The sequence below is a fragment of the Plectropomus leopardus genome, chromosome 11 (assembly GCF_008729295.1).
Source record: "Plectropomus leopardus isolate mb chromosome 11, YSFRI_Pleo_2.0, whole genome shotgun sequence".
Lineage (NCBI taxonomy): Eukaryota > Metazoa > Chordata > Actinopteri > Perciformes > Serranidae > Plectropomus > Plectropomus leopardus.
Genome location: NC_056473.1, coordinates 24812575 through 24827984, shown reverse-complemented (window position 1 = coordinate 24827984; position 15410 = coordinate 24812575). Strand labels below are relative to the sequence as shown.

The 15410-nt window shown below is 40.3% G+C and overlaps 1 protein-coding gene and 1 non-coding gene across 2 annotated transcripts; one reads left to right on the top strand and one right to left on the bottom strand.

Moving 5' to 3' along the window:
* Nucleotides 1–354: 354 nt before the first annotated feature.
* trnar-acg lies at nucleotides 355–427 on the bottom strand. Its single transcript has one exon. It is a non-coding gene; the product is annotated as a tRNA-Arg (tRNA).
* A 777-nt stretch (nucleotides 428–1204) lies between these two features.
* Nucleotides 1205–15323, top strand: fanci (FA complementation group I). Its single transcript, XM_042495720.1, has 38 exons — nucleotides 1205–1298; nucleotides 1420–1519; nucleotides 1612–1684; nucleotides 3142–3272; nucleotides 3840–3993; nucleotides 4142–4199; nucleotides 4408–4449; nucleotides 4662–4785; nucleotides 4890–4975; nucleotides 5074–5206; nucleotides 5293–5370; nucleotides 5460–5596; nucleotides 6328–6508; nucleotides 6599–6686; nucleotides 6800–6930; nucleotides 7040–7110; nucleotides 7265–7379; nucleotides 7516–7638; nucleotides 7844–7912; nucleotides 8004–8105; nucleotides 8191–8373; nucleotides 9802–9923; nucleotides 10028–10189; nucleotides 10947–11126; nucleotides 11212–11378; nucleotides 11466–11542; nucleotides 11810–11926; nucleotides 12005–12056; nucleotides 12139–12266; nucleotides 13353–13418; nucleotides 13534–13630; nucleotides 13757–13941; nucleotides 14037–14093; nucleotides 14182–14241; nucleotides 14353–14427; nucleotides 14618–14713; nucleotides 14884–14985; nucleotides 15220–15323. The coding sequence occupies exons 2-38, from the start codon at nucleotides 1427–1429 to the stop codon at nucleotides 15274–15276; spliced, it is 3972 nt and encodes a 1323-aa protein (XP_042351654.1). The 5' UTR covers nucleotides 1205–1298; nucleotides 1420–1426; the 3' UTR covers nucleotides 15277–15323.
* The last annotated feature ends 87 nt before the right edge of the window (nucleotides 15324–15410 follow it).

Sequence of the window (15410 nt, the reverse complement as noted above, 5' to 3'; positions counted from 1 at the left end):
TTGTCGCTTTTCCACTTTAGTTGAACCATGTATTTTCTATAATTAAACTTAATATTATAATATTAAAACTCAGAGAAAACAGAATGGCACTAAACTTACCAAAAAAAATACAGCAGAAGTCAGTCCAAACAAACTTGACGTGTCGAAGACCTCCACCAATTCTTGGTACTTCTGCCGGTTATGATTGGTCAAATCGTGGAAGGAGCAGCGAAAGGTGATTGGTTTTTGACATTCTTGGTAGCAGGGCGGTAAAACATCGGTAACAGGTTTGGTAGTCTTTGTCTTTGCTCTACCGACAGGTTACAGTAGCTGATTATGAATATAGAAATTGTCAACTATGCAAGAAAAAAACATCGAGCCAGCCAGGAGTCGAACCTAGAATCTTCTGATCCGTAGTCAGACGCGTTATCCATTGCGCCACTGGCCCGTGGTACTACATAATGTCACCGCAGCCATAATTAAAGGGTCGTTCCGGCGAGTGAACGTTTTGTTGACATCGTGTGGATATCACAGTATGTTATCTCACGGTAGTTATTAAACATAGTGGGAAAGCGGTGGATTGATAAATATATCATAACATGCACTCAGACTATCGAAAGGAGCTTTGCAATTGCAAAATACGCAAATAAATTAGATTTTTTATTTACTTAAGGTATTACGATAAAATAGAGACTTTAAGGACACAGAGAAGGGTCCGTAGCGTACTAAATAAAAACAAACAATAGTCCATGTACAAAAAAATAGTGAGACAATAAAAGCAGGAAATTCACTATACAACATGCGACTACGTATAGATACTTAGGATAAACAATAACTTACGTGCCTTTCTTCCATCAGCCCGGACAAACACACTAAAGACCACAAAAATTAAATAAACAAGCCTAAAACTGGCAACCCAGAAAAGGCTACACTGGTGGGCGTGTCTTGTAAGCGGGGTTGACAGATCTGTTGAAATTACGTTTTTGCAAAAAATGTTTTATCTTAAGTGGCAGTTATATTGATGTTGCATTACTTAAGAATTTCGCGTTATACTTAATATGTGTCTATATACGTGTTTTACGGCATACCGGAATATAATGTCGACTGATATAATAAAAACTATAATTGTAGGATGCTGTGAACCGAACGTGGCAACCCAAAAGCAAAAGAGGAAGTGTTCGCCGGCGGGAAATTTGTTATGTATGCGAGCGTTACCAAAGATGCAGCCGGCTTGACTTTGCCTTTTCATTGATTAGCTAGTTTAACTAAATCAAATATCCATTATAACATTAAGCGATTTGAACGATCGATAGTCAGAGGTAAACATATTTTTCCGGTTTTTTTATCAAACGTTTCACATCTAGCTACAATAACAATCGGCAACAAACGGGGATTTCTTGTTATTTCTTGCCTTTATCAGTCGCTTTTGACCGTTTTCAGGTTGATCATGAAGGCTGAAATGGATAAAATCGTCACACTGTCAGATGGCGATAGTACCGTCGAGCTCCAGAAATACCTCTCCTCCCTTACAAATGACCAGGTAATAAGTTTGTCAACCTAGCCCATCACATTTATTTTTTTTCCTGCCGAATGGCTTATTAAATATTTTTCTATTTATTATTTGCCTTCAAGCTAATCACTGTGATTACCAATGGCGCACTAAAGGGTAAGAAGGTCGGTACCATGATTAAAGGCATATTCAAAGGTAAGTTCAAGTAGCTTTATTGTTATTATATTGAGGGTTAGACAACAATATAACAATATTCAGGTAGCACTGCTGAGTCATAAAAGTGTATTAAAAAAACAATGCAGTAAAGTGCAATATGCAATGTTAATTGCATGTTATATGCACTTTACTGCACACAGTACACAATGACAACTGCTTTTTTATGTTGAGCTTTGGTTAAAAATAAACAGGGCACATTTCAAGGATAGATCTTTCAATAATATTTGTCTAAGGTTGAGCAAACAGATATAAAACTCAAGATACAAAGGAATAGAAACATCAAAATAAAAGTTACAAAAAATAATAATATAATATAATAATAAAATACATAGAATTAAAACGGATGTCGGATTCTAAATCTGATGGTTAAATGATGTGTTGGAGTGTCCTGGAGACGAGAGTTGAAGCAGATTTTATTTGCAAAGCATTTTTATTTCCTTTTCATTTCTTGGTAAGTTTCTTGTGCGTTTTCAGTTTTGTGTGATTTTAGCTCTGCAAAGAGAAACAAATTATAAAATTTAAAAAAAAACCCTCAACATAAATATTGGAATTGGAATATTAGAAAATCAAAATTCAACCTACAGGACACACACAGCATGGCTGGGCTGGAAAAGACTGAACAAAGTGAGGAAGGCAGTATTTAATGCCTCTGATTAGGCTGAAGCGTTTCCACCTGAGAGGGGCCTTTCCTTCCCAGGCAGGAGCGCTTGATCTGTTTTCCCCTTCTCAGGTGAAGCCTTGTGATCCCTGGATGGAGACTTCTGATAACAGAGCCTTCTCAAATCAACACATTTACTAATGAAAACAGCGTTAAGAGCTTTCTTGACTTTAAGGAGTTTCAGTGACTTACTCAAGAGTTTTCACTCATTCTTCCAAAGTTTCAGGCTGGGTTTAGTCTTAAATTACCAACACCTATGTATAACACAATAAAATATTAAAAACAAAGTCCACATCCTTGTCCCCAACACAAAGACCAAATATGACTGTCTTATCTGTCAGTGGTGACAACACAATTTCTCTGGACTGTAATCAGACCTGCAAATCACTCCAGAAGGACTGCACTAAATCACAATTAAAAAAAACATGCTGCAAATTTTCATTTTCACAAAATGCACAATTATTTGCATCAGACTTAAATTTCAGTCTTAAAAATGTGTTTGTTGGATAAATCTCATTTAAAAGTTCATCTCTTAAACTTTAGGAGGAAGTGCAAATGAAATATATATTTTCCTTATTTTCTTAACCTCTTCAACATCAAACACAATAGAAAGTTTCTAGTAACCACTGTTAGTGGTGTCGAAGATTATACTTCAGCTGTGAGGCTTTCACGATTACATCTCCAGTCAGAATTGTTTAAAAAAAAGTAAATTACCTGCATTGGCTTTAACGTCACATACGGTACTCTGTGCAGTAAATGTGTGTGTGCTCCTTTTTAGGCTCTCCACCCAATTCCACCGAAGGGTCAAACCGCAGACTTCTTGTTTATCAACACTGCATCCCACTGTGTGAGTCTGGGGATCTTCAGACTGAGGTGGCTGCTGATATCATCGGACTTCTGATGCTGGAGGTAAAAAAAACAAAACAACAGAACTTTGATGATGATTAAGAGTGTTTTTCTTTCTGTAAGACACATACCAGGTGGTTTCGATTAGAACAGCTGTTTTGTCAAAGTGCAGCATCAAGTAATGACATATAAAAATTTAAATAATGTTTTGTAACTGGGAGGATTGTGGCTGTTGAGGCTTCAAGAGTATTAGTGTTTGAATGAGAAATTGAAAATAATAAGCTGTCACTGCTAACAGCTGTTTTGAGCTCTCTTGAGGCTATGAGACACGGGTTTATACATCATCAGTGAAATACAAAAATATTGAAATGTAGAAATTGTGACAAATTTACGGATTCCTGCATTGCTCAGGTCTAAAACTCTCATCTATTGTAAACTTCTTTGACTTTATAATCCAAAATACTCTTATTTTTACAGCATCCTGTATTGAGTCACATCAGTTTAGTACTGTTTGAATTGTAGACATATTAACAAATTGTATGTCCCTGTCCCTTTCCTTTGTTCACATGTCGAGTATGGCACAGACACACCTGTCTAATTACCATTTTTCTTCCTGAATGTTGCACACAGACTCATACACTGTCTGGACCCTGTCTTGCAAAACTGGCGTCTCTTTTTGTTGAAGCCATTAAGGTGGGGAAAATGGGCAGTGGGAAATCCCTGGAGCTATTTCCTACTGTGCTTACTGCCCTTTCAGCCTGTGAAGCCTTGTCTTATGGCAAAGGTAAGTGCAAATCACCAGATTTTGTAGCTTTGTCATTTTATGTTAAATCAAAAACATCAGTGCGTCACTTAGCGATGTAAAGGTGCAAGTTGTAAAGTGTGTTGAATCTCTGTCTCTCCTGGTTGCTTATATTTTACCATAACTGCAGGTGAACTCAGTGGCGAGGAATACAAGAAACAACTGATCAACAGCCTCTGCTCAAGCAGGTGAGGACATCTCAGATTTTAAACTATATGCAAAGTACATGCGCAGTTTTAGTTTTTATAGAGATATTGACAGTATTTTCACAAGCTTATAAGACGAGGGATAAGAGTTCTGGTCCCATCACAGAGAATAAATATTTAAACATAAACCATTTCATATGGGTTTAAAACAAACAGCAGCTGGTGTAATAGGGTGTTTGTTTTCATGCAGATGGGACCCTCAGTGTGTCATCCACCTGACGACCATGTTCAGGTAACTCCTTTGACTATCACACCATCACATGTTCAAACACTCTGCGGTCTCCCACAGAATAATACGTTTATGAAAGTACCTTATATTTTCTCTTTTTTGTTTTCATAGTGTTTTACCGTAATATTACAAAGTTTTATCTGGTTGTGACTTATGCTGCATCTCAGGGCGTACAACATTTACATTTACAGTTTTTTGTGTCTGCTTCATTTTAGAGATGTGCCCTTGTCAACAGAGGAGCTTCAGTTTGTGGTGGAGAAAGTACTGAGGATGTTCGCCAAGCTGGATCTGCAGGAGATCCCACCACTGGTTTATCAGCTTCTACTTTTATCTGCAAAGGTGTGTGTGTGTGTGTGTGTGTGTGTTTAACAATAGCTATAGGAAATCACATCTTCCTCTTTGTTTTAATTATCTAAAGGCCTGCCCTGCTCTCTGTCTGTTAGGGTTGTAAGAAACAGGTCCTGGATGGAATCATCAGTTACTTTAAGGAGCAAGATGTTCGCCAGGAAGAGGAGCAGAAAAATGGAGAGTGCGTGGCTTGTACTTTGCAAGTGAAATATATTGTACTGCCTCAAAACTGCCAACTTTCCATTTGCTGATTTTTGTTTACCACTGTTTCTTCCGTAGGAGCCTGGATCTAGAGGTCCAGTCTATTCCACAGGACCAGTTGCGGCATGTGGAGGGCACTGCTATCCTCCACATAGTCTTTGCTATACGACTTGACCATGAACTCGGGAGAGAATTCCTTAAAAGCTTTAAGGTTGTGTATAACTGTTATTTAAGTTATTTCTGAAGGTTTGATTAAATTTGTTACATGGAGAATACACTAAAATTCCATTCCTGCAGACATCCTATGGGGATCTGTGCCCTTTCAGTGTTGCTCTGTTGCTCTCAGTGGCACGCATCCAGCGTTATGAAGAGCAGGTGAGAAATTTATACTAGGTTGGTTTATAGTTTTTTTTATATTTAATCTTTTCTGTTCACTTATTTTTTTTGTTCTCTGATTTGGTCAGGTGTTTGACCTTTTAAAGGGGGCAATTGTCAAGAGCTTTAAGGATGAGCAGCTGCAGCAGGGGTCAAAGTTCCTGCAGGACCTCCTGCCTGGGCACTGCAGCGTGGATCACATGATTCTGGACACAGTCAAGAACAGGTCAGAGCATCAAAACAATCAATCCGTTAACCCTTTGAAACCTTAGCAAACTGGCTTGATTTCTTCTTTTTTAAAGATTTTTTTCAGGCTTTTATTGCCTTTAATGTACAGGACAGCTTGAGCATGAAAGGGGGAGAGAGAGGGGACGACATGCAGCAAATGGCCGAGACCGGAATCGAACCCGCAGCTGCTGCGGCGAGGATACAACCTCTGTATATGGTCTCTCTATCCACTGAAGCCACCAGGCGGCCCCCACTGATTTTTTTTCAAAAGCATGGGAAGAAGCTACAAGTTACAAGAAACCTGGAAATTTAGCAAAAAAAAGAAAAGAAAAACATTAAATAAAAAAAAGATTACAAAAACAAAATAATACATAACTACGGAGATACAACTGTTAACAATAATAACAATGACAGATATAGAATTCTATTTTTTCTTAGTTTAAAAAAAATCTTGAAAAAAATTGTTTCTCGATCTTTTCTTTAAACAAATAATTTTAAAGTTATTTTGTTTTCCTAATTTTTCGCAATTTGTGGGATGTCCTTTGCCAAGTTGTTCATTGCTTTTTCAGCCTAAAGAAATAAAATTTTCTGCACGTAAAAGGTGTCTGAATGCAGCACAACAAATCTGATGTTGTTCCAGGTTTCAAAGAGTTAACACAAGAACTAGGCATGTCTTGATAATAATTTTTTTGCCAAAATTATTACAATATGCGATATTTTCCGCTGCAGTGTGTTTGGTTGGGATCATGTGACCCAGGGGCTGGTGCAACTGGGCTTCTTCCTTATGGACGCATTTGGACCCAAACCTGGACCGTTCGGCAAGACCACAGAAGGGTCTGCAACTACAGCGCGGACCCCCGCTCAGCAGGCGTGTAAGCTCGGAGGACAGGTGCTCTTGCAGGGCTTTAAGGTAACAATAAGTTTTCATTTTACAGAATGACAGATAATTGACAACATCATCACACTGCATTTTCTCACTGGAGGATGTGTGTGTATTCAGATACACGAGCCCATCAGAGGCGAGATACTGGAGCAGGTCTTGAATCGACTGGTCACAAAGACAGCCTCACCTGTCAGTCATTACTTAGGTAATGCAACCTTTAGATATTAATCCAAGCTAATCGTTGTATGCCAAAGTCTCATCAGTCTAAGTGGGGACTAAATTTTGACCTTTCTTATTTCTTTGTTTCTGCATCATCAGACCTTTTCTCTGACATTGTGATCTCTGCTCCCATGATCCTCCTGGAGTCATCTAGCAAGGTCACAGAGACATTTGACCACCTGTCATACCTGCCCTTGGCCACTGTTCAGGGTCTACTAAAGGCTGTCCAGGTTTCTTACCACACACACACACACACACACACACACACACACACACACACACACACACACATTGTAGAGGTTGCCATTGTTTAATCTTTCATCTCTGTTAAATTTCCAGCCCCTGCTCAAAGTCAGCATGTCCTTGAAAGATGCTTTGATTCTAGTTCTCCGCAAGGCCATGTTTTCCAGGTGTGTACTGCTTTATAACGTCATCATCAGTTCAGTTAATTAACCAAACTTCAGTTAACACACACGAAAGCTTAACAGTAATAAATTTGAGGGGTAGGCTAACACCTCACATAAAGATAATTTCTCAAACTGTTCTTCCATGACCCTGTACTAGCCAACTGGACGGCAGAAAGTCTGCAGTGACTGGCTTCTTGTTGCTGCTGAAGAACTTCAAAGTTTTGGGCAGCTTGGCCTCAAGCCAATGCAGCCAGGCAATCTCATCAAGCCAGGTACAGTTAGACTGCATGTGGTCATCCTGTATGTGCATGTGCAACAAAACACCTGCAGCTCTGACAATATGCGCATTTTGAATTCTTATTGTTGACCTCTGTCGTCTTATCACTGTCTGCCTGAACCCTTGAATAGATCCAAGTGGACGTTCACTCTCGCTACAACTCTGCTGCCAATGAAGCGTTCTGTCTGGAGATCCTCAGCAGCCTGCGACGCTGCCTCGGTCAGCAGGCTGACGTGCGCCTAATGCTCTATGAGGTTAGTGATCTCTTTTCTATGCCCTGTTTATTAGTTGTTTTTAATTTTGTTCATGTTGTTACAATTACTTAACATGATTTATAGCCTGTTAACTTTTACTCCACCTTAAGCATCATGCATACATATCTGTCAACTGCAGACAGCAGATAACATTTAGGGTGTGGACATTTTTTATACTTAGAAAGCAAATTCTTGCCTTTTTCAGGGATTCTATGATGTTCTCCGCCGCAACTCTCAACTTGCAAGCTCCATCATGCAGACCCTCTTCTCGCAGGTATGTGTGTATTAAGTGCATAATGTGTTAGACATGTTTGTGATGTTATCTATATCATGGAGAGCCGTATGTCATATTTTTGAATTCTTAGCTGAGGCGGTACTACGAGCCTGAACAAGACCTCTTGCCCCCGGTGAAACTGGAGCCATGCATCACAGCGCTCGGAGATAAAGTCTACCTGCAGGAGCCACTGGTACTCTGTCTGCTTTGTATCATCTCTGTGACTGTTTCTTTGCTGCGTCTATGTCTTACTGTGAATAGCATTTGCTTCATTTCAGGCCCATCTGCTGAGCTGTACTGTGCACTGCCTGCTGTGGCTGCAGAACATGCGCCGATCAGCCAATGCTGATGACAGCGATGATGAGGAGGAGGAGGAGGAGGGATACCAGTCTGAACTACAGACAATTCTAGAGAGCATGACAAGACGTATGATCAAGAGTGAACTGGAGGACTTTGAACTGGTAAGCATTAAAGACTGGAGAATAAGCTATAAAGTAAAATATGTGCAATGAACCAAGGCACAAGGTAGAAATTAAAATTTGCCCTTAAATCCTGCTACATCTTTTGGAGTCGAAGGAGGAGTTGATGAGTCTCTTAGCCCGGGAAATGCAGCTGCTCCGCAGTCCTGTGGTACGGCAGTGGATACCACTGTATCTTTTCCCAGATGGCAGCAGGGTGAACAGACTGTGGCTGGGGTGGCTGCTGTCTCACGGTATCATCTGGGCTCTTCAGACACCTCACTTCACTGAGGTCACTGATGCTCTGTAGATGGGAATCAGTGATGTTCTGGGTAGTTTTAATCACCCGCTGTAGAGACTTCCTGTCCTGGGCCGTGCACGAACCATGCCAGTTCGTGATGTTTCCAGTCAGTGTGCTTCCTATTGCTTCTCTGTAGAAGTTAACCAGGATTTTGCTCTGGAATTTAGCCTTCCTAAGTTTTCGTAGGCCTTTTCTGTGCTTTTTTAACCTGGGTGGTGATGTGTGATTACCAATATAGGTTCTCAGTGATAGTGATTCCAAGGAACCTAAAACTGTTCACCTGCTCCACCTCAGCTCCACTGATGTAGACAGGGGTGTGTCTCCTTCTTTCTAAAATCAACAATCAGCTCCTTGGTTTTGCTGATGTTGAGCAGCAGGTTGTTCTCTGTGCACCACTCTGCAAGATTAATGATTTCCTCCAGGTATGAACTCTCATTGTTGTTTGTAATACGGCCGATGATGGTGGTTTTGTCCGCATACTTCACAATAGAGTTCTCCTGATGTCTGGGAGTGCAGTCATGGGTGTACAGTGTGAACAGAAGGGGGCTGAGCACACAGCCCTGGGGGGCTCCGGTGTTGAGCACTAATGTAGAGGAGGTTTGATTGCCAATCCAAACACTCTGAGGTCTGCATTTGAGGAAGTCCAGTATCCAGTTGGAGTGTTGTACTGAAGCCCAGAGTGTTAAGTTTTCCAATCAGCTTCATGGGTGAGGTTGTGTTGAATTCTGAGCTGAAGCCAACAAACAGCATCCATCACTACATTGTAGTTTTCAAAAGTTACGCTCAGTCTTTAACTCCTCCATGTTCTGGTAAACAGTAAGAGTAACTTTCTCGGGATTGGCATCAATAATGTTTTTTGGTCTGATTATTTTTACCAGTGTCCTGCACACTGCAGGAAGATGGGAACCACAAACAGATAATTAAACAAGTCTGGTTTAAGAACATATAGGAATCCTTGTGACATGTTCAGGGAGGATACATGAAAGCATTTATCCCTAAGAATGAAATGATCATTTTGTTTTCCAATTGTACATCATTTTTCCTCAGTTTCTTCCATGCTACCCTTAAAAACTATTAATGTGGCCCTGGAAGCATCATTAATCCATATACACTGTCTGTGTGTTGATCAGGACAAGTCAGCTGAGTTCTCCACAGGATCCAGTGTTGGGGTGAAGAATAATATCTACGCTTTGCTGGTGATGGGAGTGTATGAGGTCCTTATGGAGTACAACTTCATCCAAGCCAACTACAAGTAATACGCACGTCTCTTTGTGTGGTCAGGACGTTGTGAGCATAACTGCTATTGAAGTGATTTTTTGTTTTTTGTATTCATGTGCTTGCCTCTGCGTTTTGCAGTAAAAGTGGCTTTGAGGAGCTAATTGAGCTGTTCAACCGCTACCACAAGCTGTCCGAAATCCTGAGGGAAAAATCAGGAAAGAGTCGAGCTCCATCAAACAAGACCTTACGCAGTTTACTCTCTTTGGGCTTCGTATCAACTCTCCTCACTGCGCTCTTCAGGTAAATGCTTCTGCTGGCTACATGGATTACTGTTACCTGCATGTCTTTAACAAGTCTTGTTATAAAATACTAGGCCTTAAAAGGCATCAAATAGTCTTAATTGTTACAAAAAATGTCTAATTTCATTTATCCACCTTTTAACCTACCTTTTACTTTATACTTGCACTTAGCTATTGGCAAAATATAGATTAACCTAACTCGAATATAGCAACAGGAATAACCACATTCCTACGTAAAACCTACCCCTGCACAGGACCACATACTAACATGCTTTGCTTGAAAAAAAAAAAGAAGACATTTCAAATTATTACCAGATTTGGTTAAAACTATCTTAAAGAGTTCTTAAAAAGCATTGAAATATAAGTGTCTGATACCTGTAGACACCCTGGTTATACTTATTAGTTCACATTTTACAAAATTAAATCATAGTATATAGGCCTGCAAAATACCTGGAAAATGTTTAGAAACTCTGTATTAATTTGGAATTGCACTTATTTTAGTTTTTACTCTTACATGTTCTGACTGGATTTTACACTTATTACAGCATTTATCAGAATGACAGTTATAGGTATAAAGCAAACTTGCCGAGCAAAAACGTAAAAACACTATATAAGTAAAATTTGCATTGAATCAAGAGCAGTATTGGCAAAAACAAATTGTTAAAAATATTTTCGGGAATAAATCTGTACTGAATTATTTGCCGAAAATGTAAAAAGTTAGACGAATGTTTAAAAATGCATCTCTTTTTGTTTTTTAGAGACAGTGCTCAGAGCAGAGAGGAGGCTCTCTCAGTGCTTCGCTCGAATGGAGAATTTGTGCGTTACGCAGTAAGTGTGGCTGTAAACAAGATCCAGCAGCTGGAGGAAAGTGGACACACAGATGGTCCAGATGGACAGAACACAGACAGAGCTTTCCGTTTCCTCTGTGACATGACAAGGTCAAATAGCAGCATCTAGTTGGACTGAGTTCATGGGTTTGTCTTCTGTGACATTGTTTAACCAATGAGAGATCTGCCTCTTCAGTGTGCTGATGTGGCGTTACACCAACATCCCCAGCGTGGTGGAGGACGCAGGGAAGAAGGAAAAGCGCTCCAGCCTGTCCTTGTTGTGTCTGGAAGGTCTGCTCAGGATCTTCACAACGTGCCAGCAGCGCTATCCAGAAAAGATGGCCCAGCTTCTCTCCACCATGGGTCAGACAGGCACAGTGAAAGCAGTGAATTTTAGGTTTTACTCTTGAAAGGTGCACAAGAAGTCATCACAGTTTGTGTTTCTTGTAGAAACCTCAGGGGGCGACGCCGAGCCTGACGATGGCAACATGACAGAGATGAACTACTTTTACATCCGACAGTTTCAGGTGCACCTATACAGAATTTAGTCATTCTTTGCTTATTTTAAAGGTCAGCATGCAAATATTTGTTTTCTGATGGCAATGTGTAAGCCATACCTATCCATTGAAAGACTGTGTCAGATTAAAACAAAATTTTGTACCGGGAGACTTTTAATATGTTATATACAGGCCTTTTTGAGTTTTTTTGAACAGCAGTGTTTTAGATTTAGGGCGCACAGCTCCACCACATCTGTTCATCTACACTAAAATCCAGTTTTCTTTGTCCATCATCAGAGGGCGCTGTTCACACAGTTAAGTGGAGGTGAGGAAGAATTTAACAGCAAAGAGGCTCAGCTGCTGGTCAGCATCTTGAGCGTGCTCTCCCGTCAGCTGAAACCCTCCTCCCAGCAGGTAGGTGTGCTCTCTCTGAGCACTTCATACAACAACCTCTGCATCACCTGTTCCACTAACACACACCTACATCTACAGTTTGTTCAGATGATCACGTGGACTGTGAAAATCTGCAAGGAGACCAGTTTTGGTGAGTGGAAGTTTCGTTCATTTTTATCCCATGTGCGGTACAGTAAGACGTGTTCTGAGGTGAGTTTATTTCTCTCTTTTAGAGGATTCTGCGTTCTCCAAGGGCCTGCTTTCTCTTCTCTTCAGCCTGCACGCTCTCTATAAGAGTCCTGTGAGCCTCCTGCTGGAACTCTGCCAAGACATCCACAGCCAACTGGGAGATATCGATCAGGTACACACAGTTATACTGTGCTCTTTGTTCATATTAAGTATCATACCTTTAAAAACAGTTGCAGGGCAGCAGGTGGTATCAGTTGATAGTACCAATAATTCATTGTTACTTTATTATGGCAAATTTGACTGCACGGTTAGCAACAGTTTGTGTTACTGTTGTGCCGAATAAAGCTTCTGATGAGGTTTTTGAATGAAGTTTTAAATGGCTGTTGTCACATTTTATGACATCAACGCATAAAAAGAAAAACAACCCCAACCAAAATGCTCAATTTGAATAAAGCCATTTATTTGCTTGAATGCATTAGGTCTTATTTTGAAAAAACAATCACCTTTCTTTAATGAACAAATGTAATTTATGGTGCTGTTAGACTGCTGCTAAGCCACCTTGTTTTAATACAGGCGCGTGCCTCCCTTTGTGTGCGGCAAACAGAAGAGAGAACTATTTTTTTAATTTTGGATTTTGCAACTCTCTGAAGTTACTGAAAATGTCTGGATCACTTGAGTCTAAAACAATCCCATGCAGCCGCCACAGGAATCTAATTCTATAAATAGTAAAATAACGATAGATATCTTCATCATTATGGTACAAGTACAGCAAAATTACGTTTGCGACTAAATACATGATGCAGTAAAAAGACAGTAGAAAGTAGGACACTAACAAGAGTAGTAACAGTACGGCTTTGACCAGTGTACTCATATATGCAAACTATCTTTAAACACTTAAAAACAGTCTAAAAATTAAACATTAATCTAAAAAATTCTAATATGGGAACAACTGTCTTTGCTGTCGTGATATATAACTAACAGATAAATGTATAGCTCCTGAAAAATGAGCAACTACGTATTAGCGGAGCCTAATCTTTATCTGTAACTATGCAAAAATACCAGGTTTAATCCAAATAAATAGACATGAAAAAGAAAGAAAAGCTGCGCAACATTCACATTTAAAACTGAATGTCACCTATGAATGAAGCTTAAAACTATTCGGTACAGCCCTATGTTCTTGTATATCTCAATTTTTGCAAAATGAATACCCCACGTTTTGTATAACTTTATATTCTGCCTTTTCTTCTTGTATGATCAGGATGTGGAGGTGGAAAAACAGTCTCACTTTGCCATTATCAACATGAAGACTGCAACAACGGGAGCGGTGAGTGTTGGCTGCTTTCACCGGAAGATTCTGGTTTGCTGTGACATCAATATCTCAGAATGTGTTTGCGCAGTGTGCTCACCATCTTCATCATTTTAATCTCTTCTTGCCCCAGCTGCTGGTCCTGTCCCAGGTTGACAGAGTGCTTGATGAAGTGGACTGGCTCATTGCCAGAAAGAAAAGCCAGGCGGCCTCTGACAAATCAGGTTCTGGTAAGAAGCCTTGCAAACTGATGCTCAGTTGGATTTATAGTGAGAGTTGAGAGGAGACAAGGCAAGAAATGTATCTCTGTCAGGAAATGGTACTAAAACATCTGATGTTACCACTCTGATATGAAGGTGAGGCGACCCAGACTGCAGGCCAGCAGGATCCGATAGAGAAAGCAGTGACTCTGCAGCTCGGGACTCTTCTGACAGCATTAAATGAGCTGGTCCAGACCGCCCTGCTGCCCGGCACCTGTACCATCACACTGCTGAGAGAACTGAGTCGCACATACACCATCCTCACCACCCTGGCCAAATATGTGCGTTATCTTTAAACTCTATAATCTCAGTATGAACGCAGAGTTTGTGAAGTTTGTCCAGTGTGACATTTTTTTTTCTCCACGTGTTGTTTCAGTACATCCAGGTGTGTTCCAGCCAGCACGGTGCACTGCCAGCTCGCTTTGAGAAGCTGGTGAGTCTGAGGTGTTGTTTCTCTGTTTGAATCCTGCAGTGCTTCTGACGTCACGCTAATTGATTTTTTTTTATTTTTTTTTATCCAGGTCAAACTGTCGGGCTCCCACCTGACACCACAGTGCTACTCTTTCATCACATATGCACAGGTACCGCTCAGTCCAGTTCAGTCGTCCTTGCCAAAACTCCAGATTTTCAGACAAATTATAATCTTTCATTATGGTTATGCCATTTGGAAAACAATGCGTTTTCTCTTTTAGAGTGGAGAATTCAGTGGCGGAGGCGCAGATGACAAGAAGAAAAAGAAAAGGAATGAAGTGAACACCGCTGCCTCTGTAAGACTTCTTATCTCCTATAACTATGCAATGATTGTGACTGATTTGCACTGTACATTCACATTTTCTGTTTATTAATACTAAATCAAATTAAATGTATGGCTACACCGTACAACTAAAAACTTTTGAGCCTCAAATAATTCAGATTTTGAATAAATGCAATCAAGAATCTTTTTTGTTCTCTTGACAGGCAAAACTTTTGCGAGAGACAAAAGCCATCCCTAACTTGATCTTCAGTGTTGAGCAGTATGAAAAATACCTGATCACACTCTCAAAGAAGTCAAAGGTTTGTGCGAAATTAGATTACTTGTGGTAGTTGACAAAATACATAGAGACTTGTAAACCAAACCATTGTGCAAAATACAGAAAGCTCCCTGGACATCATCAGTGCTGTCATCAGTTGGGCCTCTCACGCAGTGTTTCACTCACTCAACACCTGTGTGTCTGTCTGTCCAGGTAAATCTGATGCAGTACATGAAGCTGAGCACGTCAAGAGATTTCCGTATCAATGCTGCAACTCTGGATGCGGCCATGCAGGAGCAGGACGACAGTCAAGAGGCGAGTGCAATCTCATACTGTAATCAGCAGCTCTGAACGTCCATTCAAAAACATCAAAACATTTTTACCGTGCAGATTGAGCAAATGGTTCAAATGTTTTCCAGCGTGTTTTGAAAGAATCTGTTTAGTTTTTATGTGCTTTGAACATTTAACTCCCTTAAACAGTCTCTCGTCCTGCACGCTTCTGCTGGATGAGATCTAAGTGTCTGTTTCTTTTTTTTTTCTTCCTTTCAGGAGTCACAGGATGCAGAGGAGACACAAGAACCCAAACAGAAGAAGAGAAAACAGTGAGCTGACACTCTGCTCCATTTGTTTGATACACAAATCCAGATTCCTCTCTCATCTAGAACTCGACCGGCTGCTAAACAGCCTCCTGGCGGTGTTGGTGTGTTTGTGTGGTTGAACTGCTGTTCTGCGTAACAGTA